This window comes from Rhinolophus hipposideros, assembly GCF_964194185.1.
Source record: "Rhinolophus hipposideros genome assembly, chromosome: 10".
Classification (NCBI taxonomy): Eukaryota; Metazoa; Chordata; class Mammalia; order Chiroptera; family Rhinolophidae; genus Rhinolophus; species Rhinolophus hipposideros.
The window spans coordinates 11,917,951-11,935,057 of record NC_138056.1 but is presented as its reverse complement, the minus strand read 5'-3'; the positions used below and the strand labels follow the sequence as shown (position 1 = coordinate 11,935,057).

General features: G+C 36.0%; 2 protein-coding genes across 2 annotated transcripts in view; both read left to right on the top strand.

The window, feature by feature from the left end:
• Nucleotides 1–274: 274 nt before the first annotated feature.
• The window catches only part of LOC308503355 (uncharacterized protein), a gene marked incomplete at both ends in the record, with an annotated part of 34,188 nt that continues 17,355 nt past the window's right edge, over nt 275–17,107 (top strand). The window contains one exon of the mRNA XM_081062677.1: nt 275–1,199. Coding sequence (XP_080918803.1) covers nt 275–1,199 — 925 coding nt within the window. The remainder of the gene's footprint in view (nt 1,200–17,107) is intronic.
• Nucleotides 15,298–16,236, top strand: LOC308504315 (olfactory receptor 5J3-like; the record flags this gene model as incomplete). Its single annotated transcript, XM_081064663.1, has 1 exon — nt 15,298–16,236. The coding sequence occupies one exon, from the start codon at nt 15,298–15,300 to the stop codon at nt 16,234–16,236; it is 939 nt and encodes a 312-aa protein (XP_080920789.1).

Sequence of the window (17,107 nt, the reverse complement as noted above, 5' to 3'; positions counted from 1 at the left end):
CACTTTGAATACATTCTAAAGTTAAGGCCCTTATGTTTGCATTTTTCACTCATGGAATTACCATATGGCAGAGGCAAATACAGTCCTTGAAGAGACTAGAGACTTTCTATTTAAAATTTTCTAATTTTAGAGCTAAAACCATGAGAGCACAGAAATCAGTAACTCAAGTTGCACAGCTAGTTAGGAATAACCTATAGTCTTGCTAATGCAGCATGATTATTCTCAATGTAGTCCAATGTTCTTATCATTAACAGGTACCAAGAAAAACAAACACATGGCTGAAGTTAATTGTACATTTGTTACTGAGTTTATCCTTTTGGGACTGACAGAGCGTGCTGAACTGAAAGTGGTCCTCTTCATGTTGGTTCTGCTTATCTATACCATTTCCTTGGTGGGGAATCTAGGAATGCTCCTTCTAATCCAAATGACTCCCAAACTCCAAACACCCATGTATCACTTCCTTAGCTGCCTCTCTTTTGTGGATGTCTGCTATTCGTCAGTCTTTGCACCCAGAATGCTGCTGAACTTCTTTGCTGAACGGGAGACAATCTCATTTTCTGCATGTATTGTGCAATATTTCTTATTCGTGTCTCTCCTTACCAGTGAGGGCTTCTTGCTGGCAGCAATGGCGTATGACCGCTATATGGCCATCGTGAACCCTTTACTTTATACAGTGGCTATGACTAAGATAGTTTGTGTTGCCATGGTCATTGGATCGTGTATTGGAGGTTTAATCAACTCGTTGACACATACAATTGGCTTGGTGAAATTGTCTTTCTGTGGGCCCAACGTCATCAGTCACTTTTTCTGTGACCTTCCCCCACTGTTGAAGCTGTCGTGTTCTGACACATCCATGAATGAATTGCTGCTTTTAATCTTCTCTGGCATTATTGCCATGATCACGTTCTTGACTGTGATGATCTCCTACGTCTTCATTGTCGCAGCTATCCTGAGGATCCGCTCTGCAGCAGGTAGACACAAAGCTTTCTCCACATGTGCTTCACATCTAACAGCTGTGACTCTATTCTATGGCTCTATAAGCTTTAGTTACATTCAACCAAGCTCCCAATATTCCTTAGAACAAGAAAAAGTGGTATCTGTGCTTTACACCCTGGTGATTCCTATGTTAAACCCATTGATTTATAGCCTAAGAAATAAGGAAGTGAAGAATGCTGTGAAAAGAGCTATAGAAATAAAATGTAATCCCTCTTAATATTTATACCATACTTGTATATTCCCTAATATACAAACAAGTGCTTGGGATAATGATATCTAAATTAATTTATTAAAACTTTGATCCCAAAGGAATCTTAAAGCTTATTTAAGTGGAACCCTCTGTTTTACAGTGGAAGAAAAAGGCCTGAAATAATTACATATCATAGTATATATGGCTGGTTATTGTGTAAATTAACCTAAAAAAAATGAAGTTCTAGGTTAGTTAACAATTGTTGACATTTTAATTCTTGTGTATAGGGAGAAATATGAATATGCACATAGGGATAGATAGACACAAAAACACACACACGGAGAGATACAAGCATAAAATTCATAAATAATAACATTTCTCTTAACTCAGTCTCTCTTTTAAGCACAGAAAAAATAAAATATTTTTCAAGCAAAAAGTATTGGTACTTGAATTATCCAATAAAACTGACAGATATATATTCCTGAAATTAGCCTGCACTATTTATGGTCAGATATTCTTCAAAATAAATATAAACACTCAAAAATAGAACGAGAATTTCATTGTAGATTACCTTTCCACACACAATGGTTAGTCTAAATCTTTCCCATAATCTTGGATCCAGTTTCCATTACTACCCATGAAATTGAACAGAATGGAACGCCACAGTTTTATTACATCACGTGGAGGAACCACTAATACTCAGAAGAAACTTACCCTAAAGAATTTGACTTCATGTTTAGAAAGGATGCCTTCATGGTAATTAGGGAATCATTAATAATCAGACGCATTTTCCCCTTTCCTGCAAGAGTCTTCCAACATATTCTTTAGACATTAAACAAAAAATGTCCTGAAGGCATTCTAGATAGGGAAAACATGTGAAGCCAGTTGTTTTCCCTTAGATTCAAATTATATGTACAGCTGCATAATGGTAAAATCAGGCCCAGAAATACTGATTGTTCCATAGTGATTGCTTTTCCCTAAATTGCTATAAAATGTCCTATCTGGTAAACAAGAACAGCCTTCTCAAGAATATCTTCATTTACAAATAAAATTAAGCTTAATTTTGAAGTTTGTTTTTAAATACTGAAATAACTACAGGTAAATAGGCTAAGCAGCACAATGGAACATTAATATAAATATTAATGTTTTTACATGGCAAGCTAGATTAATCTTCTTTCGTCTCAGTAACAACCAAAATCATATAACTGAATTTCTCCACTATCTGTGAAGGTTGCAACTTGAAATGTTTATTATATTGTAACATTATGCAAAGAAATTCCTATAAAAGTTTACCTTTAAGGATGAAAAAATAATAACAACACCACCACCAACACTGAGAACATCATATACCAGTAATGTTTCTATAGCCTTTCATGATTTTCCAAGATTATTCAATATGATATTTGAAATTGGGCCCCATAAAGGTACATATATGTGACATTTATGTATAAGTCATTCACACAAATGCATTTGTATGAAAGTTTTAATTTTCAGAATAAAATGAAAATAAAATAATAATAATTAAATCAAATTTTACATAGTTCTTAACAATTTTCAAAAATATTCAATGTCTTATATCCTAGAGTATGAAACACAATAAATGACATACAGGCAAGATAATTGAAAGTCAGAAAAATAAATCAAACTATTTATAATTTTTAATAAATGATGTTACAATATACAACCTACAAAAGGAAGACTTGGCCTACCAGGAATCAGATAAAATAATACGGTTTACTAAGTGTATATATGTGGGAGAAGGGGATTATTTTATGGAAAAAATACTGACCTTAGAATTCATATATTCTCACCCTTCATTCTTAGAGTCCTCAGCTGTTCAATTTTTGCTAGAATACCATCCTGAGTCTAATTTTTCTCATACTGGATATTTCCTAATTTTTTTACTATTCTTCATGCAATATGATTTCAATTTCCATCATTATTATGTTCACTCCTTACTTTGTCAATATTGAGAGGCTGCACGGAATAGTAAATGTAGCACAGATTTTTACACCAAACATTATATTGAAATTACTATTATACTACTTCCTAAAGTGCAAACTTGGAGAATTTCTTTAATTATTCTTAGCCACCTATAATGTGAATCATATGAATCAGAATATTTACTTAAATAAAATCAGACAACAATTAGAGATAACAGTTTTGAAATGCCTGGAAAATACTATGTGTGTAATAAATAGAAACCATTCCAACTAGAATCCTTCTTAACAGTTGGTTGCCAAAGAAAAAGAAATACTCTTGTTAACAAAATTAATTATAACATTCCCTGTGTGTTAATCTGTCTTCACTATTGCTTCATTTTAAAGTCACTGCAAATTTTTTCCATCTTGTTCTTGTGCAATTGTATGTGTGGTTTGATTGCATTTGACTTATCTTAGTGACTTATTTATTCATATTTGCCCATCCCCCTATAAAATTTAGCCTACAATTTCACCCTGTATTTACATCCTTTTATATTTTCCATTCTATTTTCCAAGTATCAGCCTACCTAGTATTTCTAAAAATTACATTTATGTTTAGCTAATATAGGGACAAAAATGTGGAAAATGATATTTATCTTAGTGTCATAATTGGCTAAATTACCTCTAATATTAAAAGGCAATCTAGTTTACGAAAACACACACACACACACACACACACACACACACACACATCCTGAATTCTATTTAGTAATTGCTTCCACTTCTTTTGGGTTGTCTCTCATTGAAATATATGTAAAGATGATGATGTCATACAAATGGCGGCATGAGGTGAGCCTCTTGAAATCTCCCCTGGAATTTACAACACAGTGAACAACTATAAATCCACAAAGGGCTCCCTGAGCAGCAGACAGGCAAGACTAAGAAGCGCACTACTGAATTCACCTAAAGGTGGGCAAATTGTGCCAGTGGGGGAGGAGGGAAGGGAGAAGTGAGGAGACAGAGCTGCGTGGGTGCAGGACACAGATCAAGCTCAGTGCTCCGAGCTCACTGCATTCCAGAACAACTGCAGCTGAAGGAAAGGGAAGAAGTTGAACTGCTAGGGCTCCACTTATGGCCCACAGGGCTGAGGGGGCAGCATATAATACAGCTGAACCCAACGCTCACAGCAGAGAACTCGGAGCAAAGACTGAGGGAAGAAGGCTGAAAACGGTGCTTTAAGCCCTCACTGCCAAACAGAGAATGGAAGCCTTAGGCACTGAGCCTAGTTGCCCCCTCCTTGTCCTCCCAGAGCTCACCATGCCCCCGACCCCCTGCCCGGTGCTAGAAGCGGAACAGTAGCAGTGTCAGATCTAAAGAACAGAATATTTACAGTTCTGAGAACTATGGTGTGCATACACAGACTCGCAGCCCAACTAGTTCTGGCAAAGGGGAGGGACAGTGGAAGCAGGACTGGTTGTGGTGGTGGTCGCTTCCGTTGCTCTGGGCTACCTCTCACAATGCATCCCCGCTCCTGTCCCCACCTATCTGGGCAGATAGCTGCAGAAGTAAACAGGTTGAAACACATGGGCTCTGAATCAGGTGCAGGAAGAGCTTGGGAACTTCAGAAGATCTCCACATCCCCCCACAGAGGTGGTGCCCTATGAACCAGGCGAACTGTTCACAGAGGAGAAGCCCGACTTCCAGGAAATCACCCTATTTTGTGAAAAGCCGGAATAGTGCAGAGAAAACATTACACTGCCGTGTGAGACAGAATAAAAGGCTGCACTCAGAGAGAAAGTAAAACATTCTACCAAGACCTACTGGAAAACAAAAGAAAGACCTCTTTCTATCAACCTCTTGCAGAGACCACTCCTGGAGATGTCTAGGAAGAAAAATGATAAATTATTCATTGTCAAGGTAACAAGACAGCTCAGGAATAAAATGAAAAGTCTCCAGAAAATGAACTTAAAGACATGGAAATATGTGACTTAAATGACAGAGAATTCAAGATTGCAGTTCTTAAAAAACTCAAAGAGATGCAAGAAAACAGACAGGCAGTTTAATTAACTCAGAAACACAGTCAAAGAACAAAATGAACATTTTACCAAAGAGATTGAAATTTTTTAAAAGAACCAAATAGAATTTCTGGAGATTAGGAATTCAATAAAAGAATTAAAGAATGAAATAGCCAGCTTAGGTAGTAGAGTCGACTAGATGGAGGAAAGAATCAGTGACATCAAAGATAGAAATCTGGAAATGACACAGATGGAAAAAGAAAGAAACTTGAGACTTAAAAGGAAGAACTCTACAAGAACTTTCTGACTCCATCAGAAAGAGCAATATAAGAATAATGGGCATACTGGAAGGAGAAGAAAGAAAGAAGGGAACAGACAGTATATTCAAACAGTCTATGAGACCTTCCCAAACTTGTGGAAAGAATTGGATCCTTGATACCAAGAAGCAAATAGAACATCTAATTGTCTCAACCCCAACAGGCCTTCTCCAAGGCAAATTGTATTAAAGCTGTCAAAAATTAATGACAGAGAAAGAATCCTCAAGGCAGCCAGGGAAATAAGACGGTAACCTACAAAGGAAAGCCCATTAGATTATCAGCAGATTTCTCAGCAGAAACTCTATAAGCCAGGAGGGAGTGGAAAGAAATATTTAAACTATTGAAAGAGAGAAATTATAAGCCAAGAATAATATATCCAGCAAAGATTATCCTTTAGATATGAAGGAGAAATAAAGATCTTTCCAGACATACAGAAGCTGAGGAAATTTTCTAACACATGACCTGCACTACAAGAAATACTGAAGGAGGCTATTCGAGCAGCATAAATAGGGATAATCTGTGGCAACCAAAACATAAAAGGAGAGAGAGTAAAGGGCAGAATTGGAATATGAGAATGGAGAATGAAAGCTTGATGAAGAAAATGGACTACTCTAAATATAAACTTTCTTTTACATAAACTTAATGGTAACCACTCAAAAAAAATGCAGAACTGAAATACATAGCATAACAAAAGAAGAAACAGAGGGGAAAATCATAGAATACCACCACACAGAAATAATAGACAACAAAAAGGCAAAGAAACAATGGAGACACAGTCTTACCAGAAAATCAAAGATAGAATGATAGGAAATCCTCACATATCAATAATCATCCTAAATATAAAGGGACTAAACTTACCAATAAAAAGTCACAGAGTAACAGATTGGATTAAAAAACTCTATACCCAACCATGTGCTGCCTCCAAGAGACACATCTCAGCTACAAGGACAAACAGACTAAAAGTGAAAGTGTGGAAATTGACACTCCAACCAAATGGTATCTGGAGAAATTCAGGTGTATCCATACTGAGCAAATGAAACAGACTTCAGGATGAAAAAGGTAACAAGAGACACAGATGGACATTTCATAATGGTAAAGGGGACTATACAACAAGAAGACATAACAGTCATCAATATTTATGCCCACAATCAAGGATCACCGAAATATGCCAAACAACTACTAACAGAACTAAAGGGAGAAATTGAACAAAACACAATTATAGTAGGGGACTTAAATACATCATTGACAGCTATGGATAGATCATCCAACACAAAATAAATAAGGAAATAGCAGCCCTAAATGACACATTAGATGAAATGGACATAATTGACATTTATAGAGAACTTCATCCTAAAACATCAGACTGTACATTTTTTTATAGTGTGCATGGATGCATGGACCATATAGTATATGGTCAAGGATAGACCATATATTGGGACATAAAACTAGCATCAGCAAATTTAAGAAGATTGAAATCATACCAAGCATATTCTCTGATCACAAGGCCTTGAAATTGGATATCAACTGCAAAAAGAAAGCAGGATAAACCACAAATATGTGGAGACTAAACAACATACTTTTAAAGAACAACTGTGTCAAAGAAGAAATAAGAGAAGAGATCAAAAGATACATAGAAACAAATGAGAATGAAAATATATACTATCATAATTTTGGGGATGCAGCAAAAGCAGTTTTAAGAGGGAAATTTATATAATTACAGGCCTATCTCAAGAAACAAGAAAAACACCAGATAAATAACCTCACGTTACACCTTAAAGAACTAGAAAAAGAAGAACAAATAAAACCCAAGGTCAGCAGAAGAAAGGAAATAATAAAAGTCAGACCAGAACTAAATGAAATAGAGAATAAAAAGACAATAGAAAAAAGTAATGTGACAAAGATCTGGTTCTTTAAAAATATTAATAAAATTGACAAAATCTTGGTTAGACTCACTAAGATAAAAAGAGAAAGACAGTACTAAACAAAATCAGAAATGAAAGAAGGGAAGTTATCATGGACACCACAGAAATACAAAGGATCATGCAAGAATACTATGAAGGACTAATGTCACCAAATTCAATAACCTAGAAGAAATGGACAAGTTCTTAGAAACATATAGCCTTCCAAGGCTGAACCATGAAGAACTGGAAAATCTAAACAGACCAATCCCCAGTAACGAAATTGAATTGGTCATCCAAAACCTTCCCAAAAGCAAGTCCGGGACCAGATGGCTTCACTAGTGAATTCTACCAAACCTTCAAACAGGATCTACTACCAATCCTGCTCAAACTCTTCCAAAAATTGAAGGAGAGTCAGTACTCCCTAACTCATTTTATGAGGCCAACATTACCCTGATACCAAAATCTGGTAAGGATAACACACACAAAAAAAAACTACAGACCAATATCTCTGATGAATATAGATGTAAAAATCATAAAGAAAATTCTAGCAAATTGAATGCAACAATGCATTCAAAACATTATTCATCATGACCAAGTGGGGTTCATCCCAGGGGCACAAGGATGGTTCAACATCCGCAAATCCATCAATGTGATACATCATATAAACAAAATAAAGGACAAAAATCATATAATTATACCAATTGATACAGAAAAAGCATTTGAAGATACACAACATCAATTTATGATTAAAACATTTAATGAAACAGGTATAGAAGGGAAATACCTTAACACAATAAAGGACACGTATGACAAAACCTCAGCTAATATCATAATTAACGGTGAAAAACTGAAGCCCTTAGCTCTATGTTCAGGAACCTGGCAGGGCTGTCCCCTATCACCTCTGCTTTTCAACACAGTGTTGGAAGTCCTCGCCAGAGCAATCAAACAAGAGAAAGAAATAAACGGCATCCAAATTGGGAAAGAAGTTAAACTATCTCTCTTTGCAGATGACATGATGCTATATATAGAAAACCCTAAAGACTCCACCAAAAAGCTATTAGAAACAATAAACAAATGCAGTACAGTTGCTGGCTACAAAACCAATGTACAAAATCCATTGCATTCCTATATACTAACAATGAAATCTCAGAAAAAGAAATTAAAAAAAATTCCTTTTGCAATTGCAACAAAAAGAATAAAATACCTAGAAATAAACTTAACCAAGGATGTGAAAGAAATATCCAAAAGAAATTGAAGAAGACACAAAGAAATGGAAAGACGTTCCGTGCTCATGGATTGGAAGAATCAACATAGGGAAAATAGCCATATTACCCAAAGCAATATACAGATTTAATGCAATCACCATCAAAATCCCAATGATCTCAATCCGTTGCTTCCTCTCTTCACCTTCTGGTATTCCTATGATGCGCATGTTGTTGCACTTGATGTTATCCCAGAGGTCTCTTCACCCATCTTCATTGTTTTTTATTCTTTTTTCTTTCTGTTGTTCAGTTTGGGTGATCTCTGCTAACTTGTCTTCTAAGTCGCTGATTCGATCCTCTGCTTCATCTAACCTGCTGGTCATTCCTTCAAGTGAGTTCTTAATTTCGGTAATTGTGTTCTTTAGTTCTAGCTGGTTGTTCGTTAAGATTTCTACATCCTTTTTTAGTTCTAACTGGTTGTTCTTTATGATTTCTATATCCTTCTTTATGTCTTCTCTAAGCTCCTTAAACATTCTTATCACCAGTGTTCTGAACTCTGTCTCTGACAGGTTGGTTACCTCTGCTTCATTTGGTTCCAGTTGTGGAGGTTTCTTCTGTTCCTTTATTTGGGACATGTTTCTTTGTCTCCCCATTCTGACTGACTCTCTGTGTTTGCTATGATGTATTAGGAAGATCCCCTAGAGCTCTCAGTTCTTGCTGTGTTATCTTATGTAGTATGTGTCTTTTATATTTGACTTGGACTACTTCGTTCTTCTCCTCTGCGTATGATCCAAAGGTGGCTCGTATGTTTAGTATATTGTCCTGTTCAAGAAGAACTTTAATTGCTTTTTGCTTGTGAGTAGGTGGGTTTAACTCCTAGGCTGTCTAGTTGTGAGACTTGACTCTGCCCACCACAGGGTGTTCTGCTGGGTGAGGGTTGGCCACTTAAATGAGTTTTGGCCTCTATGGGCTCTTGTGCCTTCAGACAATTCCCTCTGGGTGCGTGACTTGTAGGTCAAACCTGGTAGTACTCTTTTTTGGTCTAGAGTTGGCTTCTGGATATGTTGAATCTTGTGCCTCTTAAGTTGGGCCTTGTTAGGGCAGTTTCAGCACAAATCAAATTACTAAGTACAACAACATGCCCATCGGTAGATGACTGGATTAAGAAGCTGTGGTACATTTATACAATGGAGTATTACGCAGCCATAAAGAAGAAAGAAATCTTATCATTTGCAGCAACATGGATGGATCTAGAGAACATTATGTTAAGTGAAATAAGTCAGAAAGAGACAGACAAGTACCATATGATCTCACTTATATGCGGAATCTAAAGAAAAGAATAAGTGAATGAACTAATCAGAAACAGTTTTGGGGACAAAAGGGAAAAAACCGAGAGTTGTTAGATGGGCGGGGGGGGGGGGGATAAGGGGAAAGGTGAAGGGATTAGGAAGCAGCTGGTAACCACAAGATGGCCTCAGGGTTTATGAAAATTAATTTGGGGAACGTATTCAATAATGTTGTAAAGATTTTGTTGGGTATCCGATGGACATGTGTCGTATTTGGGAGACCACCTCAGGGATACTGTGGATGCCTGATCATGGCATTGTACAACAGAAGCTAAACAATAATGAATGCCAACTATAATTTTATATATATAATGTGATGGCTCGGTGAGAGGTCGGAGGGATAGTGGATGGGGGGTAGGGGGGTTCACAGTGTGAGGGATATAAATGATGAACGTCTAAGTATTACCTTGTCTTGTACACCTGAAACTAATAAATTAAAATAAATAAATAAATTTAATAAAAGGAAAAAAATGAATTTCTAACTTTGGTATACTAAAAAAAAAAAAATCCCAATGACATTTTTTAAAGAAATAGAACAAAAAATCATCAGATTTGTATGGAACCACAAAAGACCCCAAATAGCCAAAACAATCCTAAGAATAAAGAACATTGCTGAAGGTATCACACTCCTGACTTTAGCTTGTACTACAGGGCAACAATAATCAAAACAGCATGGTATTGGAAGAAAAACAGACACGTAGACCAATGGAATAGAATTGAGAACCCAGAAATAAACTCACATAAATATAGACAGATAATTTTTGACAAAGAACCAAAAACATACAATGGAGGAAAGACAGCCTCTTCAATAAATGGTGCTGGGAGAATTGGTAAGCCATGTGCAAAAGAATGAAACTGGATTGCTGTCTGTCACCATGTACCAAAATTTATTCAAAATGGATCAAAGACCTAGGCATAAGACCTGAAACAATAAACCGTATAGAAGAAAACATAGGTACTAAACTTATGGACCTTGGATTCAAAGAGCATTTTATGAATTTGACTCCTAAGGCAAGGAAAGTAAAAGCTAAAATAAATAAATGGGACTATATCAAATTCAAAAGCTTCTGCACAGCAAAAGAAGCCATCAACAAAATAAAGAGGCAACCAACTGAATGGGAGAAGAGTTTTGCAAACAGTGCCTCCTATAAGAGGCTAATATCCAAAATATACAAGGAACTCATGAAACTCAACAACAAAAAAACAAACAACCCAATTAAAAAATGGGCAGAGGACCTGAAGAGACATTTCTCCAAAGAGGACATGGAAATGGCAAATAGACTTATGAAAAAATGCTCAACATCACTAATCATGAGAGGAATGCAAATAATAACCACAATGAAATATCACCTCACCCCAGTCAGAATGGCTGTCATCAACAAGACAAATACTAACAAGTTTTTGGAGAGGCTGTGGAGAAAAAGGAACCCTCATACACTGTTGGTGGGAATGCAGACTGTTGCAGCCGCTATGGAAGGCAGTGTGGAGGTTCCTCAAAAAATTACGAATAGAATTACCATATGACCTAGCAATCCCAATCCTGGGTATCTACCCAAAAAAATCTGAAAACATTTATCCATAAAGACACGTGTGTTCCGATATTCATTCTATCTTTATTTATGGTGGCTAAGACATGGAAACAACCAAAATGTCCTTCGATAGATGAATGAATGGATAAAGAAGTTGTGGTATATATACACAATGGAATACTGTTCGGTGGTAAGAAAAGACGCAATAGTTCCATTTGTGACAAAATGGATGGACCTTGAGATTATAATGCTAAGTGAAATAAGACAGACAGAAAAAGTAGAGAACCATATGATTTCACTGATATATGGTATATAAAACTGAAAACAACAAAGGGTCAAGACAAACAAGGGTCAAGACAAACAAATGAAGGAACAAAAACTCTTAAACATAGACAATAGTTTAGGGGTCACCAGAGGGCAGAGGGGACGGTGGTTCTAGACGAGGGTAAACAGGATCTAATATATGGTGATGGAAAGAGAAGTGACTCAGGGTGGTGAACACACAATGTGAGATATAGATAATGTATTACAGAATTGTACACCTGAAATCTATGTAAATTTACTAACAATTGTCACCCCAATAAACTTTAATTTAAAAATAAATAAATGAGGAATTATTCCTTACAAAAAAATATGTGTATACTTTCCATAATTACTATCAATGATAATGCATTTATAAATGCACATGGTGATTAACAAGTGGAACTTAGCATTCTTTAAAACTGAAAGAAATTATATATTATGGATAATATACATATATATTTAAATTATGTAAAGCAAAATTATAAACACTGGTGGAGTTAATTTTTAACAATTCAGTTTTTCCTTGTAGAGCCTTGTGTAGGTGAGACAAGAACATGGACAATTTTCTCTAAAACTTAGAAAAGACCAAATCTATGAATTGCTACAGTTTGGAAAGTTAGTGCTGGGGCCTTACTTTCCCTCAGGCCCCTGGTTAGCTGTTTTAATGAGACCTAATGATCACAGAATCCCTGGGAATTCCATTCTCCCACGGACCTGAGCCAAATATAAACCAAGTTAGGAAAGTAAGAGAAAGGGCTAGACTTCCTCTCAAAACCAGGTAGGTGTTGTTTTTGTGTTCTAACAAAGAAATTATAAATGCCTTTTCAATTTGGTTTCCAAAAACAGCAGCTCTCAGTACATGCTGTGAATGGAATGCAAAAAAAAAAAATAAATAATAATCCGCCTCAAATCCATTCCAATTATTGAGATAGATAAAATAGAATTAGACTATTCACTCAACTGCCTCTCTTAAAATGATTAGCGGGTTTAGTCCATATTTCCTCAGGTTGCTATATTTAAAGTCTTCATATAATCATGAAGATATAATTATGTAAATTGCAAGAGGGAATTTATTAAAAGAAATTCTTTAGAAATCTAAGATTGACTAGTACAAACTATTGAATTTTGTTAAATCTGAGGGGAAAAGCAGCAATTTATTTGGCTCTGTTTCCAGAGCTAATTTTGTACTCAAAGACTTATATATTGTATATGACTGCAAAAGAAACACACCGTGTGAAAGACAGTCTAGATGAAAATTACTGGTTATTAAAATTAATGAAAAACGTGGAACTGATGAAATAAGAAGAAACTCATCATCCAAGTAACATTTTGGTTTGTTTAAAAACAAAGTCAATCAAGGCAAAGCTAAGTAAATAAAACTAAACCAAAAAAGCAAAGAACCAGACTATTTTAGTCAAAAACCATTTGTCTAGTATGTGAACAGATAGTCCAGTCTCTATTTTCTTCCTTCCTTCTTTCCTTCCTTCCTTCCTTCCTTCCTTCCTTCCTTCCTTCCTTCCTTCCTTCCTTCCTTCCTTCCTTTCTTCCTTTCCTTTCTTCCTTCCTTCCTCCCTTCCTTCTTTCCTTCCTTCTTTTCTTCCATACTTCCTTCTTTCCCCCTCCCTTCCTTTCCCTTCCCTCCCTTCCTTCCATTCTCTTTTCCTCCCTCCCTCCTTTCTTTCTCTTTCTTTCTTTCTTTCTTTCTTTCTTTCTTTCTTTCTTTCTTTCTTTCTTTCTTTCCTTCTTTCCTTCTTTCCTTCTTTCCTTCTTTCCTTCTTTCCTTCTTTCCTTCTTTCCTTCTTTCCTTCTTTCCTTCTTTCCTTCTTTCCTTCTTTCCTTCTTTCCTTCTTTCTTTCTTTCTTTTTCTTCCTTCCTTCCTTCCTTCCTTCCTTCCTTCCTTCCTTCCTTCCTTCCTTCCTTCCTTCCTTCCTTCCTTCCTTCCTTCCTTCCTTTCTTTCTTTTTACCTTGAATGTACAGCAAACACTTAGAGAGTACCTATAGGGTGACAGGCAGTTTTTAGGTACTTTCCTGTTTATTTCTCACAACTACCTCTTGAGGAAGGTTTATAGATGAGACTAAGTTAGGATAGGAAACTGAGAGTTAGACACAAAATCACAGCATAATGTGGTGGAAAGTGACTAGTCCTTTTCAACTTCTGGTGTTTCAGTAAAATGAACATAAAGCTCATGTGTAGCATGGTTGCAGTATTTCAGTTGTTATTAATAACTTACCACTTAACTTGTAGTGAAGATAGAGATCAAACCCATGTTTTTCTCACTCTTTATTTAATATCAGGGAACTATTACTTCCGAAGTATGGATTTGAGCATGCCCTATTCTAAATGTTTAGTGATAATAGATTCAATCATCAAATTAATGTGAAACATGCTCTATATTAATTTTCTCTTATTGGAAATTCCCAAACCATAGAAGCATATTATGTTTTCCTATAAGTACTGCAGTAAGAAAGCTTTCCTTAAACATCATTTGACTGTTTCCCAAATATATCAGATATTGGAACCTTACTTTTCATGTATTTTGGGGTATATGATAAAGCCTAAATTAATTTAATGATATAACTTCCTGGGTAAAGACCCTGATCCACCTGTGATCTAATATGCCAAAAGCATATGCATTGTCCTGAAAATTGGACTGGAAACTCTGACTGCAGGGAGTAAAACATAGTGGGGTTTTCTGATTGAATCTTAATGAAAAAAAATCTGTATGGACTAATTCAAGTTGGATAATAAATGCTATAGGAAATCAGAGGATGAAATGATGAATATCTGTTGGAGTAGCAAAGAATGACTTCCTGAAACAAGTGAGTTTTAACAAATAAATAATGTTTTTATGAGAAAAAACTGTTTGCTTTTTTTTCAGTCTCTATTCTAGACATGCCTGATTTTCATTTTTATGGATAATCTATAAATTTTATTAGGTATTATTGTGCGTGTATTTACATATACATATATACACGTGTATATACAACACAGACACACACATATAAATATATACGTAAATATGTATATATTGTTTATTTGTTGTTTTATTGTTTAATGTAATTGTCATGTGTACTACTTGTCTAAGTTAAAAATATGTCATAGAGAATAATTTTACTAGATGTGTCAAAATTTACTTATTATATATCAAGTATTTTTGCTCTTTGTTTAGAGTTACTCTTCCTTAAAATATGAGGTCCTTGCCTTGTGTTCTGGAATGCTGAATATACTGTTTCCTAAGCTCCATCTCCCAAACTCTCTCTGTTTATATAAACATTCCTATTAGGACTGTCCAAAGGGATATTAATTTCTCCAGGGGTTATTATGTGGTGATAGTACCAGTTTATATCCCCTGGTAAGACTTTGATTCAACTCAAGTTTCGTATCAGGGTGACTTTTCATTCTTGCAATAACTGAATTCATCGTGGAGTAATAGCAGTGGTAGTAGTAGTAGTAGTAGTAGTAGTAGTAGAAATTAAAATCATGCAGTTTTCTAAAGTTCTCAGTAGCTATACAGTTTGGTTATTTTCCTTTCCCTCTTGTTCCCTGCAGATCATTCATAGGGGCAGTCACATAAATGGCTGACAGAAATGTCAGTGTGATAACTGAATTTGTCCTCCTGGGGCTGACTGACAACCCTGAACTGAATACTGTTCTTTTTGTGCTGTTTCTCTTGATCTACCTCACAACTGTGGTGGGCAACATTTGGGTTATCATAATAATTCTGGCTAGTGCCCAGCTCCACTGTCCCAAATACTTTTTCCTTTGCCAGTTGGCTTTCTTGGATTTCTGCTATTCGTCCGTCTTCATTCCTAAAATGTTGGTGAACTACATAGCAGGTCAGAAGGCCATCTCCTATCATGGCTGCCTCCTGCAGTATTCCCTTGTCAGCATGTTCCTGACCACTGAATGCTTCCTCCTGGCTGCAATGGCGTATGATCGGTATGTTGCCATTTGCCACCCACTTCACTACAAAGGTCGCATGACACCCACGTTGTGCATCCACCTGGTGACTGCTTCCTACCTACTAGGTTGTGCTAACTCACTCATCCACCTGAGTGGCTTGCTCCGGCTCTCTTTCTGCGGGCCCAACATCATTAACCATTATTTCTGTGATATCCCATTGCTCTTTCAACTTTCCTGTTCTGACACCCAATATAGTGAGGTTTTATTTATTGCTCTCTCTGGAACGACATCAGTGACTACCTTTCTGATAGTGGTTAGTTCCTATCTGGGAATCCTTCTCACTGCCCTGAAGATACACTCTACAAGGAGCAGATATAAAGCCTTCTCCACAGGTGCTTCCCATCTAACGGTAGTGACTCTCTTCTACGGCACAGTGATATTTACTTATCTGGGAACAAGCTCTGACTACCAGCAGGATAGAACTAAAATCCTGTCCATGTTTTATACGCTTTTGATGCCAATACTAAATCTTCTGATATACAGTGTGAAAAACACAGAGGCCAAAGAAGCAATGAAAAGAATTATTATGAGAAAAATATTTGCTCAGTGACCATGAATTTTCAAGTAGAAGCAGTTAGGATATATTTATTGATGCTACAGGCAAGTACATTGTCAAATACCTGTGGGACTTGTTGGAGAGAAAAAGATGATATTTTTAAGAATTTGAGAACATGGTCATTGGGCCAAAATCAAGAAAGCAGAAGCATATTAAATCAAACATGAGGTGTGAAATAAAAGGAAATGGACATTCTAAAATATTATACAATTATTGATGAAGGTATTTTTTAGGGATACTATGAAAACAGGGAGGAACCCAGATGTCTTCAAATATGTCTTACTTAAGCTATAAATTCATATGGTGAATTTTCTCAATAGTTTTACGCTATAATATAAAAGGACAACAAAAATTAACTTCTTTGATCTAGCAAGACGTTGTTTATATACAAAGATAGTTTTTCCAACAATCACTGAAAGACCATAAACCAAGAAAAAATTTTCCTGAAATTTTCCTCATCTGCTTCTGCACTTTGTGATAAACTTGTTTCTGATAAGACTTTTTGCTTTTTAAAATTAAACCAGTAATGCTAAGCAAGTAAGTCAGACAGAAAAAGCTGAGAACCATATGATTTCACTCATATGTGGGATATAAAACTGAAAGCAACAAATGAACAAGACAAACAAATACAAACTCATAGACACAGACAACAGTTTAGTGGTAACCAGTGGGTAAGCGGGGAGGGGAGAGAAAGAAGAGGGTTAAAGAGAGGCAAATATTTGGAGATGGAAGGAGAATTGACAGGGTGGTGAACACACAATGCAAAATATAGATGTCGTATTATAGGATTGTACACTTGAGATCTATGTAATTTTACTAACCATTGTCACCCCAATAAGATTAATTTAAAAAAATTAAACCTGTA